General features: G+C 34.9%; 1 protein-coding gene across 1 annotated transcript; it reads left to right on the forward strand.

Moving 5' to 3' along the window:
- Positions 1-5,276: 5,276 nt before the first annotated feature.
- On the forward strand, positions 5,277-11,368 carry LOC131627494 (uncharacterized). Its single transcript, XM_058898347.1, has 14 exons — positions 5,277-6,053; positions 6,992-7,078; positions 7,208-7,317; positions 7,442-7,492; positions 7,638-7,809; positions 7,977-8,297; positions 8,382-8,585; positions 8,722-9,207; positions 9,313-9,522; positions 9,651-9,839; positions 9,965-10,128; positions 10,230-10,382; positions 10,465-10,543; positions 10,635-11,368. The coding sequence occupies exons 1-14, from the start codon at positions 5,637-5,639 to the stop codon at positions 11,073-11,075; spliced, it is 3,084 nt and encodes a 1,027-aa protein (XP_058754330.1). The 5' UTR covers positions 5,277-5,636; the 3' UTR covers positions 11,076-11,368.
- The last annotated feature ends 7,635 nt before the right edge of the window (positions 11,369-19,003 follow it).

The raw sequence follows: 19,003 nt of genomic DNA on the forward strand, positions 1-19,003 counted from the left end.
ATTTGCCAATACGATTTTCTTATGGTTGTCAAACACGGGTGATAAGGTAATTTATCTTTATCTATTGATGAGTCACATATATTAATTAATATTGTTGATTCCAAAAAGTTTGGATCTAAGTCCAATTCCACTTTTGCTAAGCATGAAACTTATGTTTGTACCTTTTGTGAAAAAATAATCACATTGTTGATAACTGTTTTTAGAATCATGGTGTTCCTTCGAATTTGCAAAAGTAATATTCCCCTTTATCCAACAATGCTGAATTTAATGGGGGTGATAATGAACCTTCATCTACTAATGTGGATGTGAAAGTTGGTTACTCACATATGACTCAAGACTAATGAAGTTGTGTTAGTTTTCTTTAGACATTTAGCCTTGGTAAAGTTTCAGAAACTACATATTCAAATTGGGTTAGCTCATTCCCAACTACTTGTGATATATTAGTAGGTAAGCATAATAATACTCATTTTTCATTACATAATTATACTATTGGCTCTTGTATCATTGACTTAGGGACTAAGGATAATATATGTGGTTCTGTTTATTGGTTTCATTCTTGCGATGAGATTAACTATATTGTTAGATTACCAAATGGTCAATTACTTATTGTCAAACATCCTAGAGTTGCCATCTTTTCACCAGACTTTAGTGTATCAAATGTATTATATATTCCTGAATTCTCATCGAACCTTTTATCATTTTCAAAAGTGTGTGAACTTTGTAACTATAATGTTAATTTTTATGGTTCACAATATCTCATTCAGGACAAAAACTCATTGAAAATGTCTGGTTCTATTGAAAGGGTAGGAGGATTGTACTACTTAACTTTGGAAGCTAAAAATGTGTATGCCTATAGATCAAGTGTGTTAGCCTTTACAATCCTACCTGATTGTGCCCTATGTCATTTTAGGCTAGGTCACTTATCTCATGATAGAGTTTTGTCCTTACAATCTAGTTTTTCTTTTATTTTAGTTGACCATAAGGTTGTATGTGGTGTGTGTCATTATGATAAACACAAAAAATTACCGTATGTCGTTAGTACAAATAAAGCTTTGAAACCTTTTGATATTTGAGGTACTCTTAGTGTCAAATCTATTAGTTGTCACTCATAGTTTTTAACTATTGTAGATAATTGTAGTACATACACTTGGATCACTCTTATAAAAAATAAATAAGAAGTTAGACAACATGTCTTAAATTTTGTAAAACTAATTGAAATTCAACATGGGTCCAAAATTAAAATCATTCGTATTGATAATGGGTATGAGTTTATCATACCTACCTTTTATTCCTATAATGGAATATTACATCAAACAAGTTATGTGAAATCTCCGCAACATAATGGTTGAGTGGAGAAGAAGCATCAACATATTTTAAATACATGCAGAGCACTTATTTTTCAACTAAGCTGCCAAAATATTTTTGGTCATATGCTATTTTACATGTTAAATACATATTGTAATAAATATAGTGTCCACTCCTATTTTGCAAAATCAATCTCCACATTTCAGCCTATTCCAAGAAGTACCATATATGTATACTCTGATAGTTTTTAGTTTATTAACTTAAGCATCCACACTTCAAGTACACAAAACCAAACTCGAACCTAGGGGTAGAAAATGTATTTTCTTGTGTTATAAAAATGGTATGAAGGGTTTGGTACTATATGATGTCTATAATAGAGAAATTTTTGCCTCTAAAAATACCACACATCATGAACACATCTTTCCCCTACTAGACTTCTAATATTAATCCCACTTGACAATATCACACCAACTTTTTCACTTACAATAATTAACCATCACCATATATAATTCCATCACCCCTTAACTATATCAGACACCACTGCCAATGATCAACCACATACACCCATAACCATTGCCAATCATGATCACAATAACTTTGTTGACACAAAATCTCAAGATTCACTAGTTGATCAACTTATCATCACAACTTCATATGATAATGTAGCCACACATAAACCTACTAGGAAGAGGCATTCACATAAATATATTTCAAATCATGTTTGCAATTCTTCATCCTGTTTAACAAACATCTTATCTCCAGGTACTTCTGTCACTCCTTATCATACTTCTTCATATTATTATATGTCAAAATTTTCCCTCTCTCATCGTGTCTACACTACATGTATCACATATAACACCGAGCTTAAGAATTATAAAAAAACATGTTTATGTGAACATTGGCTTGAGGTTATGTCCTTTGAATTAAAATCATTGGACAATAATGGTACCTTAACTACAACTGATTTGCCACCTCATGTTAAGCCTATTGGTAACAAGTGAAATTTTAAGGTAAAACATAAAGTTGATGGGTCTATAGAGAGACATAAGGCCATGTTAGTTGCAAAAGGATACCATCAAATTGAGGGTTTTGATTTATTTGACACATTTTCACCCATGGCGAAACCCACTATTGTGAGAATCTGTCTTGACGGGTCTATAACAAAGATATACTTTTTGTATTTGTTGCATGAATATGGGCCTTATAGGTTCCAAACCTGCCTCTACCCCTCCCAATTCTTCAATTAAACTACATGCAAATGGTGATAATCTCTCTGAAGAAATTGATTCATATATAAGGTTGATTGGTTGCTTACTTAATTGAACATAACCAAACCAAATATCACATTTTCTACACAACAATTGACTATAGTTCTCCATAATCCCACCATATCTCGTTATCAAGCTGCTTGAATGGTTATTAGGTACCTTAACACATAGTTCTGGTTGAGGTCTTATGTTCCATTGAAACTCAGTTTTACAAATATTGAGTTACTCAGATGCAGATTGGGCATGTTGTATTGATTCTATAAAGTCCATATTAGGGTTATAGATTTTTTCCAAGGTCTTAGTTAATCTCATGGAGAATAAATAAGCGACGAGCAATATCCAGATAGTCTTCTGAAGCTAAATACAAAGCCTTATCTTCTACCATGCGTGAATTGATTTGGTTAATGTTTTTGATAAAAGATTTAAATGTCACATGTTACAGGCCTCTAATGTTGTATTGTGTCACTTAAAGTGTGTTACACATTGCTTCCTACATGGTTTTCCATGAGAGAACAAAAAACTTTGAGATAGATTGTCATCTTGTTCGAGAGAAAATTCAACATGGTTTATTACAACTTCTTCCAATTCCATCATAAGACCAACTGACAAATTTTCTAACAAAGGCTCTACAATTTCCCCAAGTTCAATACCTTCATTCCGAGTTTGACACAATCAATATATACCATACTTAGCTTGAGGAAGACCGCTAAGAATATAGTCTACAATTCATATTGTTACTTTAATCCTATAAAAAGAATATAGTTTATAAATCATATTGTTACTTTAACCATATAGAAAGAATATAGTTTACAATTTATATTGTTACTTTAACCATATTAAAGTTACTTGTATTAGTTTGTGTTGGATCAGGTACCCGATTACAGATCAGAGTAGAGAGAAACACAAAAGCTTTGCTCACATAGTTCGGCCAAATTGCTTACGTTTACGACTATATAGCAACTATAATCCCGTCTTATTGATTTGTTCTGAATTACTCATTAGGGTTTTAGTGTTATAAATATATATATACACTAATGATCCTGATTACAATAATACCTCTAAACCGTACCCCTCCAATAAACACTTGGGCCAACACACAAGGGTAAGACTCGCCGCCGCTCCGTAACTCCAGACCTTCCCATTTGATATTACCTATGAGTATTCAACACACAAGGATAAGACTCAACCGTTTTTGTTATAGACACTAGTTTATTATCTTGCATAACTCAGGGCCGGTCCTTTGAATTTGGGTGCCCTGGGCGAATTAAAAGAGTGGTGTCTCAAAAATTGTTTTTAACAATAAATACATAAGGATAAAAGAAATAATTGGTTAAAAACACATTTTCATTTGACATTGTGCAAAATAAATACAAGTATGGATCTTTGAATCAATGTTTATACTACATCAAAACATAAATCACTATAAAGAGACTTATTCTTCTTCTTCTTGATCAGATATTTTTTTTCTATAAAAAAGTTTACCAAACCTTTAAAATTATTTAAATATCGTCCTCTTAGTATTTTTTATTGCAAAATCATTAATAATTTGCTCATACTAAAGGTTCTTCAAAATATAATTTTCAATTGAAATCAACACAAGACTATTTAATCTATCTTGTGACATAGTAGATCTCAAATAAGATTTTAATAGTTTTAATTCAGAAAAACTTCTTTCAGCAGATGCAACACTGATAAGAGTAGTCAATATTATTCAATAAGTTATGCGTGCATTAGGAAAACAATTAAAAGTATTTAAAGAACTCAATATCATATAGCTTGATTTTGATTCAATTGTTAAAACATTTCTAATAACTTTAAATTCTTCAAACAAAATTCCACCATCAAGATCAAGAGAATCGTCATGGTTTAAACAAGTTTCACGATGTTTACAACATGTTTTCAAGTCCCTACCAGATAATGATCTAAGCCTTTCAATACTAAACAAGAATTCAAAAATATTTTCATATGTGCTATACTTCTCAAATCTTCTATCAAGTGAATCAATTGTTTGATCTACAATATATAAGAAATAGTTATTTCAGAAAGACTCTTCAGCAGACTTAAGATTCAGTTGTGTGAGTTGAGACGGATTTTCATCATAGTGTTGTTTTTAGGGGATTTTCATCATAATATTAATTGATTTTATTTTAGGGGAATTAATTGATTTTATTCTACTTTATATTTTATTTATGGGAAATTGCATTTTTTTATTAATTTTGACATTGTAGTGCCCCTATAATTTTGTTAGTCAGTATTTTTCAAATATAAAATTCTAGCAAGTATTTTTATATTAGGGATAAAATAATATTTTGGTGCCCCTAAAATTATGGGGCCCTGGGCTCCCGCCCCACGAGCCCGTGCTCAGGGCCACCCCTGGCATAACTATACCCTCATTTCTATGTGTAACTCATTCTAGTATACGACTTCTTCCTTCTCAATGCTTCATTTATGCATTTTATCTCAAATTTTAAAGTTTAACATATACCTTTTTGAGACAACACAAAAAATTGGTCATTTACCATAAATTTTATCCTTTCTCATAAAAACATAATAATAGTAATAATAATTATAATATTAATAATAAATAATAATTATAATATTAATAATAAATAATAATAATTTTTATTATTATTAGTTTTTTAGTTTAGACAAAAAAAAAATTAAGAAATTAAGATTAGATTTATTTCCGAGTGTTCAGCTAACACAAACACAGTGTTCTTTAGCGTACGCTTCTCTCTTTCATTTGTTCAACGCCAAATCTTCTTCTTTTCAATTTCCTTCTTCTCTCTCTTTTCTTCAGTAAAATTCACTCAACACTTCCTCTTAGCTCTCTATCACTCTCTCATTTTCACATTTCACTATCAAATCAAACCAATTCCAAATCCCAAATCTTAACAATCTCCATTCACATTTTCTTGAATTCACCATCAAAATTCAAGTTTTTTCAGCTCCTTTCACTTTCAATTACTTTGTTTTTGAAGATTTTCCATCTGGGCACCCTTATTTGCATGTGGGTTTTGATAAAGTTCAAACCTTTTTTGCTTCAATTTTGATGGGACTGTAATGGGTTCTTTGGAATCAACGATCCCATTGAAGAAAGGGAGCTTATTTGGCCCTCAATCAAGCAAAAAAGAGAAACACCCGTTTTCTCAGAGGTTTAGATCGAGCTTCTCTCGGTTGTTGTTCAAGAAGCTAGATTACGTTCAATGGATTTGTGCTGTGGTGGTGTTTCTCTGTCTTGTTGTTGTGTTTCAAATGTTTCTTCCTGTGTCGGTTGTGGAGGATTCGGAGGAGTCTTTGAGAGCTGTGACTATGCGGTCTTGGGAGAGTTCTGGTCAGAATAGTAGAGAGAGGTATGTGTTGGATATTGGTGATGATGAAGCTGTTTTTGTGCCGAGGATTTCGGAGAAGTTTAAGGATTTGAGTCTGGTGAATCAGACAGGGAAGAGGTTTGGTTACAGAAAGGCGCAGTTGGGATTGGTTAGTTCAACTAATTTTGAACAGAATGAATATGTTGGTGTTTGTTTAGAATGTTTTTTTGGTTAATTGTTGGTAGGATTCAACTAGCTGCAAAGTTCAATTTGTATGTTTGTGTGTGTCTCTATGGTGGATTGAATTATTTGAGCTCATTTACTTGTGTATAAGCACTTGTGAGATGATTTGAGAGAGCTTCTGAAAACAACTTAAGAGATGTCATAAACTATTTCAGCTTATTTTTGTAAGCTTTTTAGGATAGTCTATGAAAACAGCTTATAACTTATATAAAGATAGTTTGACTTTATTTTATCTTTTGGTATAGAAGTAGCTTATACATAAGCACTTATATGTTAAATGCTTATGCTATAGACTCTTAATTTAGTTGTTTATCCAAACAAGACCTATGGATGTCTAGGGAGCTTATCAATTAACATCACGATCTCATTAGAGGAAGATGAATTAACCGTACATACTACGTCTATGGAGGCAGAAACAGTTTAGGTAATAGCTTAGAGCTCATTATAAGAGCTACATAAGTTGTTTCTACAATTGAACATGGAATGAGGGTTGACTTCGGGCAAGCGTTTTATATATGATTTTCATAAGCTATCTAGAAGAACTGGAGTTTATGAAAATAATTTCGAAATACTTACATAGCCTAGTTTTGCAAGCTCTTCAGAATAGGTACATACGCCTGTCGGTCATAAGATATTCCTAGATAAATTCTCTCTAACGCCCTTCATAAGATCCTTCAAAAACTTGTATAAGTGCTTATGCTATAAGACAGACTCAAGTTAGCTCTTTCAAATGCCTTATATATAGAGTTTATGAAGTGCTAGCATTATCTCATGAGAGTAAGATTGGTTAGATATTGCATAAATTTTAAACTGTATACCCTCTCTTGATATTTTAAAGTTAAATAATTTCATTTTTTTGTGAAGATATTTGGAGAACTAGTGGTTGATTCACAACAATTGCTAATGGTAACAATTGCCACAGCTTTGTTAGAGATTGGCTACAGAATTCAGGTACGTTACATACTTTTTTTTTTTTTTTTTTACATTTTCACCTCCTCACCATTTACATAACTGTTTTAAACATTTTTTTATTAATATTATTATGGTTATTATAATTAAAGTAATCTCTATCTTTTGTAGGTCTTTTCACTTAAAGATGGACCAGGGCGTAATATGTGGAGAAATTTAAGAGTTCCTGTCACTATTATTCAAACTTGTCACAAGCCAGACAACACCGTAGACTGGCTAAAGTATGACCAACATTCTAGTTTTTACTTTTAGTTTAAGCAAATTTCACGATTTTAAAAACCGAAATGGTATAATTGTTGGATTAACATTCTGACTGGATCTGATAATAATGCATGTCTTTTGCAGCTACGATGGTATAATTGTGAGCTCGCTTGAAGCCAGAGGTGCCTTTTCTTGGTACGATATTTACTTGATTTTCTAAGGTCAAGATTCTGAATTGTTATGTTAACCTGAATACTTCTTGAACCCTTGAATTTTGTTTGACATTTTCTACCTTGAATTTCCTTGTTCCAAGCAACACAAATGATTTTATTTGTTACAGTTTTTTGCAGGAACCTTTCAAGTCTATACCTCTTATATGGATCATTCACGACAATGCTCTCGGTTACCGTTCAATTCAATATACCGCTAGTGGGCAGGTTGAACTTTTGAATGATTGGAGAAGAGTTTTCAATCGTTCATCCGTAGTTGTCTTTCCAAACTATGCGTTGCCGGTAAACAGACCTTTTGTTGCTAATTTCTTCTCTATCTTTTATGAAAAAGTTTCATATTGGATATTTTCCTTTGAACTTTCGTTCTATGGTATAAAAATATAGTTATAATTATAACTGTAACTTGCATCCGACATCTCAATTAATGTTTTTTTATTGGAAATCCGCAGATCATCTACTCCACATTCGATGCTGGAAATTTTTATGTCATTCCCGGCTCCCCTGCTGAAGCATTAGAAGCAGATGCATTTATGGCATTGCAGAAAGATGATTTGCGCATCCGTATGGGCTACGGTCCAGAAGATGTCGTTATCGCAATTGTGGGCAGTCAATTTTTGTACAAAGGCATGTGGTTGGGACACGCCGTTGTTTTGCAGGCTTTGTCACCACTTTTGGCAGGCTTCCCTTTAAGCAAAGATAATTCTAGTGCGCAACTACGAATCATCGTTCATAGTGGAGAATTATCAAATAACTACAGTGTGGCTCTTGAGGTATATGGCTTTTCTTTTCGCGTTTTTCCTTTCAAAGTTTATGGACAAATAGTTTGTTTATTTTTGTATATTTTGTTTCATCAGACCATGGCACGGAGTTTGAAATATCCAAGAGGTGCCATAGAGCATTTAGCTGGAGATTTGAATGCAGATTCTGTTCTTGGCACAGCAGATGTTGTGATATACGGATCCTTGCTTGAAGAGCAGTCCTTTCCAGAGATTTTGATTAAAGCCATGTGCTTTGAGAAACCAATTATCGCTCCTGATATTTCTATGATCAGAAAATATGTACGTTTCTACTCTATATTTTACTATAGCCGTCATGCTATTATGTAGATTTCGGCTTTTACGGTTTTTATAATAACTTCCAATCATATAATGTGTTTTGAAGAAAACTGCTAACCGTTTTGTTTGCATTAACTAGGTCGATGACAGGGTGAACGGCTATCTTTTCCCTAAGAATAATATTAAAGTTCTTAGACAAATCATGTTAGAGGTGATCTTGAAAGGGAAAATATCACCATTGACTCGGAACATTGCCTCAATGGGGAGAAGAACCGCCAAAAATCTCTTGGTTTCCGAAGCAATCGATGGATATGCAATTTTACTTCAGAATATTCTCAAGCTTCCGTCAGAGGTTACCTCTCCTAAAGCTATTTCTGAAATACCCCCTCATGTTAAAGAAAAGTGGCAGTGGCATTTGTTTGAAGCAGTTCCGAATTCGACGTATCAAAATAGGGTATTGAGAAGCAACACATTTTTAGATAAATACGAAGAACTTTGGAATCATTCTCGAAAAGATAAATCATCTACCGCTGTTGCTGTTAATGATCCATTCGTATACATCTTATGGGAAGAAGAAAAGTATATTCAGATGGCTATTACCAGAAAAAGAATAGAGGATGAAGAGGTAAGATCAGTGACTTTTCAAGGATGGTGTGCTTAACTTAAAATCTTGTTTTAATTAAGTTGCTTTTCCAAACAAGGCCTAAGCCGCGTTGATCTTTTAATGCAGTTGAAGGATAGAACAGATCAATCACACGGAACATGGGAAGAAGTATATCGAAATGCAAAGAAAGCTGATAGGTTAAAGAATGAGTTGCATGAAAGGGATGATGGAGAGCTTGAGCGGACTGGACAACCTTTATGCATTTACGAACCATACGTTGGCGAAGGTTCCTGGCCTTTTCTACATAAAAGATCTCTATATCGCGGCGTTTCTCTGGTAAAGTTTGCGTGGCTTGTTTTCATTTGTATTTTGATGTTTGGTACAAATTTTTAGTACCGGTCAAGCAATTATTTTAATATAATCTATAGTGATATGGCTCTCATGTTAATGCAATGTATCAACAGTCCGGCAAAGGTCGAAGATCAGGGAGAGATGATTTTGATGCATCTTCTCGTCTTCCATTGCTTAACAATGCTTACTATAGAGACGTACTTGGTGAATTTGGAACCTTCTTTGCGATTGCTCACCGGATTGATCGCTTACACAGAAGTGCTTGGATTGGATTTCAGTCTTGGAGAGCAACAGCAAGGAAGGTATATAATATGTATATCACTGTCTTCATTCAATTTCTGGAAAATAACTGAAATAGTTATATAAGTATATTATCTGTGTCATTCTCGGTTTTTTTTTGTTGACATTTAGCGTGGGATTTTAACAGGCTTCTTTGTCCAGAGCTGCCGAAAATGCATTATTAGATTCTATCCAATCTAAAAGATACGGAGATGCACTATATTTCTGGGTGCGGATGGATACGGATTCGCGAAACCCTTCGCAGAAGGACTTTTGGTCTTTTTGCGATTCCATTAATGCAGGAGGTTGCAAGTAAGATTCTTTAAACCTATTATAAGTATTCTCTCACTACCACATGGAAAGTTTGAGTATGTGCAAAGGTTGATTTTCTCTACATTTATGTTTGAACAAAGACCCGCTTTCTCAGAAGCGATGAGGAGAATGTACGGGTTAAAGGATGATGTGGATGCTTTGCCACCCATGCCCATGGATGGTGACACTTGGTCTGTCGCGTCGAGTTGGGCTCTACCCACAAGATCCTTTTTAGAGTTTGTGATGTTCTCCAGGTACAGTTGGTTTCATTAATGGAAGTGTATGATTGTGAATAAGCTGAAGTTATCAACTAAGCAGAAACTACCATTTCTGCAGAATATTTGTCGATGCATTGGATGCGCAGATGTACGATGAACACCATTCGACCGGGCACTGTCCCCTGAGTTTGTCAAAGGTGAGTGATTCGCATCTTCAAAAAATTACTTTCCTCTGCTTATTTTTGTGCCAATTTGTCCAAATTCATGAAAAATACATTCAAATCGCAGGATAAGCATTGCTATTCAAGAATTCTCGAGCTTCTCGTAAACGTGTGGGCCTACCACAGTGCAAGAAGGATAGTATTTGTGAACCCCGAAAACGGTCTAATGCAGGAGCAACACGCTTTCAAAAACCGTAGAGGAAAAATGTGGATCAACTGGTTCTCATACAACACACTCAAGAGCATGGACGAGGACTTAGCTGAGTTATTAGATTCCGAGGATCCTAACAAACACTGGTTATGGCCATCAACTGGTGAAATTTTTTGGCAAGGTTTATATGAGAGGGAGAGAAATTTAAGAAACAAAGAGAAAGAAAAGAGGAAGCAAAAGAGTTTAGAAAAGCTAATTAGAATGCGGAAACGGCATCGACAAACAGTAATCGGGAAATATGTTAAGCCTCCACCGGATTCGGAAGAAAGTTCTAACTCATCTTTGGTTGCAGTATAGATGAAGATGTTGATTATGAATTCAATGCAGAAGATCTTGATAAAAATTCTTTTTTTCTTTTGTAATTCTTATTTTCTTAACATAATCAAGATTTTCATTCAGTAAGCATGCTGATAAATAGCTAATGTGTAAAGTATCTTAATAATAGTAATTTTTTTCTCCCTGTAATTCTATTCTTTTTTGGGATGGTAGGTTTTTTGTTTTAGGAAATGGTGTGAAGGGTTGTAATATTTGTAGCATTTGACAAACTAAATGAAGTTATGTTGTGGGAAATGTATTTTATGTTTGACTTAGAGGGAGCTCATTTATTTTTAGCAATGTTGCATTAAGTGGAAAAGAATTGTTTAAAGCTATTAACCTATATCCTTTAATCACAAGAACTTTCTATTTTAATATAGGACTCATATCATGTTTAGCTTGTTTCTTAGAATGACTAACCTTAATGATAATTTGGTCTACCAATGGTATTTTCCCTTTAGGGATTGGAACTTCCATGTCCATAATTTATGGATCCTTGGTTTTCTCACTTCTATTGTCTTTAATTTGTACATTTTTTTTCAAAGGTTATTGCATATCCCACCACAAGGGATTGATTTTGGAAACGTATTTTCGGATGCATTTTCAGTCTTATTGAAACACTCTCCAACTGAGTTTCACCCAAAAAAGTTTTTTCAAAATTTATTTGTAATTTAACAAGTCAGTGACAATTTTGAAAGTGCATTTTCGAAGTTCTAAAACGGGAATTTGAAAACATGTCACATTTGCATGTTAATCAATTTTGAAGTATATTTTTAAAATTGTCAAACGTGATTTTTAATAAAACAGAATCTTGCATGCTCTTCTTCTTCATGATCAAACACCATATATATTTTTTAAAATCCTTGCAAAAATCCTTCCACTCTCAATCAAGATTTGCACTCCAATATTTTAATCTTGTATTTCAACACATCAAAAGGAGCAAAATAAGTAGGAATTCAAGCTAAGGATCATTAATTCATTCCTCATTGCTCACATTCATCTGGTTTTTGAGCTGAAAAAGTTACGTTGCACCCATAAACACTTTCTAAATTCTAGATGAATTTCTATGAAAGTGCATATCCAAAATTGTTCAGTGTTCATTTCAATCTGTTGTTGAATGTTTCTGTTATTATTTGCATTAGATAAGGTGTACCCTGATGTTTTCCCCAAACCTATTGTGTCTACGAATGTCAAACATGTTGATGTGAAGGAGGTAGATGTTGGCAACCAATTTACAAATAGACAAGAGTTTGAGTTTCATAATTATATATTCCAATGGATTCGCACAGAGACATCTAAATTGAGGTTAGATGTTGTAATCGAAAGATCTAATAATGTTTCAAATAGAAGAGCTGCATTTGTGACAATGAGATGCGAAAGAAGTGGGAAGTACAAAACTCCTCTTTGGAAATTCAGACGAGATGACACCGATTTGAGAATATGTGAGTGTCCCTTTAAATTGTGTTATTATATTTTGACAAATAACAAATGGTGATTTAATGTGATTTATGGTTTGCATAACCATGACACATGTAACAAGTTAGCCAACCATCCAATTGCATGTCACCTTATGGCAGAAGAAAAAAATTATTTCGAACATGACATTGAATATTATCGTACCTTAATTTTGCCCGGGCACCATTTTATCTAATCATCAACCATCTTTGCAATTTCGTGTCCACTTGAAACAATTCATCACATTTTGCATTTTTGCACTAGTTTAAAAATAATCTCTTCATTTTTTATTTTGTTTTTTCAGAACCATCTTATCTTTCACTTTTATTTAAAGTACCACATGGTAGTTTTTATCTTTTTATCATATGCACTTTTGTTTTTACAAATTTCAAAACAAAATTATAAAAATAATGTTTCATTTCAAATCATATGTACCATCCTATCCATTTTTCAAAAGTCAAAAGAAAGTCAACAAAAGGGGCATAACAAATAAAATATAAAAATTTGAACATTCAAATAACATCACTCATGGGGTGAAGCGATCACGGGGGCGTTCGAAAATTTCGGTGCCTGCGTCACCGTCAAGCTCTGCACTGCTGGTGGCTCAATTGGTGGTGAATGATGTGGTACCATAGAATCTTGAAATTGTCACGGAGGTCATTGAGGATGAGATCACTGAGGATGCTAAGGATCAATTGAAAGTGGAAGAGGAACAAATTACTGAAACCCTAGCACCGGAGCAGAACGTACCGAGCCGTAAACTGTGGGTGGATGTGATTAGCGATAATCACAATCCGTCTAAAGGAAGATCAATGGAATACGTAGCTCCCACGATGGTGAATGGAGAAATTGAAGTTGAAACTAATGCTGATGATGAAGCATCTGAATTGCAGTTTTGGGAAAATGCGCTAATTCTCTATGTGTTGGGTGAAGACTTGAGTATGCACTCGGTGAAAAATTTTATGCAGAAGGCATGGAACTTTGTTTCTCAACCTGATCTCTATTACCATGATGAAGGATATTTCTTGCTTCAATTTTGATCACATGAAGACATGGATGCAGTGTTGATGAAAGGTCCCTACACATTTAGGGGAATGCCTATCATTCTGAAAGAATTGAATCCTGATTTTATCTTGAAGAAAGACCTGCTTAGAACATTGCCAATTTGGACCAAGTTACCAAATCTACCTCTTCAAATATGGGGTCCCTCAAGCCTCAATAAGACTGGTAGTGTACTTGGAGCTCCTTTTGTCACTGATGAATGTACAGCACATAAACTCAGGGTGTCCTATGCTTGAATTTTGGTTGAAGTGGATGTCACCAAGAAACTGCCTGAAGAAATTACTATCAAGGATAAGTGATAACACGTAAATGTATTGCATTTGTAGCTTGATTTACTCAAATTATTTCCCATTTTTAATCTAAATTTAATTACTTTGTATTGGTATTACATTGGTATTTGTTTATTTTGCAGGTATCTATTTATTTGAAGACTTTATGAGAAAATGAAGAAAAAGGGGTACAAAATAGCAAAAAGGGAGCAAAAAGAGAACAAAAGAAGAAACCAAGCCCAAGCCTAATGGAGTCTCACACGTGGTCCACTTGAATAAGCATGCAATGGACTACATGCAAAAATCCATGACGAATGGCACCCCCTAGTGACGAACGGCATGGATGCCTTTTGGGCCTTGACAAACGACATGCATGTCTTGGGCCTTGACGGATTGAGACGCCCGTCTCTCTTTTCCTCATTCCTTTTTTTCCACGTCATGAATTAGGATCAAATAATATGCAACTGAGACGCACGTCTCAAAGACTTCTTCAATTCCCCTATTTTCGTGCCACGTTCCAAGTCAAAACTCATTATTAAGTGGGCTACATTTCAGGAAGACTAGGACCACGATTGAGGAAATGGGAGTTAGGAAGCATACACTATATAAAGAACCGAATGATTGTGTGAAAAGGGTTGGACCATGCTTTGTCCCAGCCATAGTTTTTGAGCATTATTTTCTACATTTCAGCAATTTAGTTTTCCAGCTTTATTTTTCTGTCTTAATTCTTTTCCGGTTCTTTTCTCACAATAGCCTCTACGTCGGAGACTATTGTGTACTTTATACTAGATCTAACCTTACGTTAGATTTTTGTTTTTATTTTCCTTGTTCTATTTTCTCCATTCAAGCATCTGTATTCAAGTATTTTGAAGTTGAAGTTTAATTCTAGTACCGATTTATTCCAGGTTTCATATTTATAATAGCTTTGATTTATTTAATATTATTGCATGCTATCTGTCTGGATGTTATCTAATATGCCTGAATATATTAATTACGATTGTTTTTGCATGTTTGATTTAATGAGTATGTTTAGTTAAATCGATCTGGTATTGGTATGTGAATTAATCTAACCGAAGGGATCCGAAATAAACTGGCCTAAATAATGTTTTATTGAAAATCACCTTTTTCTGGTTTTAGTGTCTAATTGAATTTATAAAAGTTTATAAAATCAACAGAGCGGAAGTTTGAGGTTTTAAAACTGAACTAAGATTAGAAATCAATAGAGCGAGAGTTTGAGACAAGGGTGTTTAAGTAAATAATATTTACATGAAAAAGGAATTTTATTAATTCTGTTGTTTTCAAAAAGCGTTTCTAAATCTGATGGGACAATGAGAGCGTACATTATGAGTTAGGATCGTAATCTAAGTCAATAGAGCGAGAGTTTGAGAGGAGGGCTTTTAAACTAACATAATTAATAAAGGATTTTTGACTTGATTAAAATCCTGGCTAGTGAAACTTAGGATTTCCTAAGTTAGACGAATTACATACCGATATTCTTTTATTAATATTTTATTTAGATTTAGTACTATTTCCCCCCTAAAACATAATTTAAATATCGCTAGTCTTAGCTTTACAAAGCAGCGATAGAATACAGTAGGTTGACATTGGTCCCTGTGGATTCGATATCTTTTAAAACTACACGTCACGACTGTGCACTTGCAGTCTCCCGATTTATAGACACGTAAAGTCGCGATCCAGTTTTTGGCGCCGTTGTCGGGGACCAAAAGTCAATATTGTTATTCCGTTGTTGCACCGTATAGACTAGGGCATTCTATTTTCAACTACTATGTATCACCCAATTTTCATCTACAACCCCCACTCCCAGTACTTCGAGGAATCACTTGGATCCTATAAATCTGGCCTCGAAATACTATTGGAGAATTTCAATGCTGCGTTACCAATTCATTCTCACCCAAATTACCTCTGCAACCCCCAATCTCAACATTTCGATGAACCACAAGAATCCTATATTCCAAACCTCGAAACATTAATTAGGGATTACAATTTAACACTAGCTTATCCTCAACCGAATTTCCTCTACCATCACCTCGCCCAATATTTTGAGGATTCGCAAGAAACCCAAAATTCCATTCTTGAAACATTAATGGAGGATATGAATGCGACCCTAATTTGCTCTTGGCTAGAAACGATGATGATGAAGCGCTCTGTGGAAACACAAAATGCGACGTTAACTCACCTCGAGGAACTGCAAGAGTCTCATAACTTCAACCTCGCAACATCAATGGAGAATTTCAATGCGACACTAACTCACTCTAGGCTGGAATCTATGATAGAGCATTTTATAGAGACACAAACTGTCCAAAATGAAGAGATAAGAAATGAAAGTCTTCAAAATAACGAAACCCTTAGGCAGATGAACAATGCGGTTGAGTCCCTCGTGACTCACAACATGGCCTTAGAGACCCAAATCTCCTTGTTTGAACAAAAATCTCTAAGACCATTCCTTGAAGAGCATATGGATGCAACCAGTAGTAAATGACATAGTGAAAATCCTAAGGAGAGTGACAATGAGTTTGAGGAGAGTGATGACGAGTTCAAAGAGAGTTTCAGTGTGAAAAGAATGGAGATTGAGGAAAATCCACCGACACCACCCAAAAGAGAGATTGTCGAAGAAGTAGAGAATGAAGCGCCTATTATTGTTCCTCCTCCTTATACCCCACCGATTCCTTTCCCGCATAGGTTTATGGAAGCCAAGGTAGAATCCAAATCCAAAACGTATGTGGAGGTATTGGAAAATATCCACACCGATGACCCCTTGTCTGAAGTCTTGCATGAAAAGAGAAAGTTAGAGGACATAAAACTAGGGATATCATTACTATTAAGAGGGTAAGGTTAACCTTTGAGGTGGCAGATGAAATCACTAAGCCCAAATTTGAAAAGCTGATACTTAGGATAGATCCAGAACCACCACCACGAGTTCAATAGAATGAACCACCCCACAGAAGAAAGAAAAGAAAAGGTGAGGGATATGTGAGATGGCTCGATAAGTGGCTATGGATTTTTGAACCGACATGATTAATAAAGGATTTTTGATTTGATTAAAATCCTGGCTAGTGAAACTACAGATTTCCTAAGCTAGACGAATTACATACCGGTGTCCGTTTATTAATATTTTATCTAGATTTAGTATTATTTTCCCCCTAAAACATAATTTAAATATCGCGAGCCTTAGCTTTACAAAGTAGCGATAGAATATAGTAGGTTGACATTAGTCCATGTGGATTCGATATCTTTTAAAAATACACGTCACGACTGTGCACTTGCAGGCTCTCGATTTATAGACACGTAAAGTCGCGATCAATAAGTTGGGAAGGAAGATTAAGTAGAAACTTGAATTTGAATGGAAGCCTAAGTTCTATAAAAAAATGTCAGCAGGTGGGCCACCAGTGTGGAGCACCAACCAAGATCAGTGTGTGGAAACTAAAGAAGAAGTAGCTAGAGCCAAAGCATGTCTTAGAGGTTACTGAGATTGCTACCTCTCCCAAGAGGATGAATCAAACACATGATGCTGAGGAACTTGATAATTCTCGGACACAGGTGCATAGATCGACAAGAGACAGAGGTAAAACCTCAATAGCTGATAGATCATCTAATGTGTTGAATTGCTTGAATGGTTTTGAATCCCTAGGAGTTTTGAATGACCACCTAAAGGATTTTGATAGAGGTTCATGCTAGTCTCTTGGAACACTAGGGGGCTGAATAAGGCTGGGAAACTTAGGGAGATTATCTCCCATCTCCTTAATCTCAGGCCTGATATCATCATCTTGGTTGAAACTAGAGTTAAAAGGAATAATGCTATTAATGTTAGAGAGAAGCTTCACCTTAAAGGGAACTATATTGATAACTATGACTACCCTGCCAATGGAAGGATATGGACTAATTGGGATATGAATAAAGTGGATGTGATATGTGTTATTGCTTCTAGCCAGTTCATCCATTGTGGTGTTTATGACAACATGGGGAAGTTCAAGTTTTGGCTTACTGCAATTTATGCCCAGAACCACTTAGAGGATAGGAAAATTCTGTGGAAGGATATGGTTGCGATCACTAATAGATACCAGGGACCCTGGTGTGCTGTGGGGGATTTCAACAATGTTGCAACTAGTAAGGATAGGATGGGTGGTAGGCTGATAACTGAAGCAGAGTATGCTAACTACTCTGAAATGTTGACTCAAGCCAATCTGTATGAAATGGACAGCAAAGATAATTTCTTTACTTGGTCTAACAAGAAAAGTGATAACCCCATTTATTCTCGTATAGATAGATTGATTGCCAATGTAGCATGGTTTCAAGATAATGCTGACCTGGTCTTGAATGTTTTCCCCCCATGTTTCTGATCATGCTATCTAGCTGCTTAGTAAGATTGGGAACATGTGCCCTAACAAGAAACAATTAAGGTTTAACAACAGTTGGATTGAGATTAAGGGTTTTACTGAGATTATTAGAGATAGCTGGAATATGCCCGCCCATGGTAGACCCATGGAAATTCTGCTGCAGAAGCTAACTAGACTGAAGCCCTAACTTAAGAAGCTTAGTAGAGTCATGTCTACTGTCCATCAGGACTTGGAGAAGGCTAAATCAAATCTAACAGATGCTTATGAGGATCTTAAATATAACTTGATGGATAATCATACTATTGAGAAAATAAAAGGCCTAAATGAGGATATCTTTAAGTGGAACACTCTTGAGGAGAAAATTTTGGCTCAAAGATCCAAGATTGACTGGTTAAAAATGGGAGATAGCAACTCTGCTTTTTTCCATGCCTATATTAAAAGTAGACAAAATTCCAAGAGTATTCAATTTGTTCAGAAAGAGGATGGAACTCTACTGTACACTTAACCTGAGATGGAGAAACAGATTCTGGAGTTCTACACAAACTTGATGGGGAAGGCTGCTACCAATATTAGCCATATCAACATTGCTGCAATAAGGAAAGGTAAACAAGTCAGTTTGGATCAAGGTGAGCTCTTGACTAGGCATGTTACTGAAGAGGAGATTGAGAAAGCCCTCAGTGGCATTGGCAACCTCAAATCCCCTAGAGTAAATGGCTATGGAGCCCCTTTCTTTAAGACCTGTTGGCCAATTATAAAATCTGATGTTGTT

This window comes from Vicia villosa, unplaced genomic scaffold (assembly GCF_029867415.1).
Source record: "Vicia villosa cultivar HV-30 ecotype Madison, WI unplaced genomic scaffold, Vvil1.0 ctg.000364F_1_1, whole genome shotgun sequence".
Lineage (NCBI taxonomy): Eukaryota > Viridiplantae > Streptophyta > Magnoliopsida > Fabales > Fabaceae > Vicia > Vicia villosa.

Bases quoted from the DNA above. Each gene is read 5' to 3' on its own strand.
- LOC131627494 (XM_058898347.1), top strand. From the start codon at position 5,637: ATGGGTTCTTTGGAATCAACGATCCCATTGAAGAAAGGGAGCTTATTT. The intron at 7,318-7,441 runs GTATGACCAACA...TGTCTTTTGCAG, and splicing joins AACACCGTAGACTGGCTAAA to CTACGATGGTATAATTGTGA. The intron at 7,810-7,976 runs GTAAACAGACCT...GGAAATCCGCAG, and splicing joins TTCCAAACTATGCGTTGCCG to ATCATCTACTCCACATTCGA.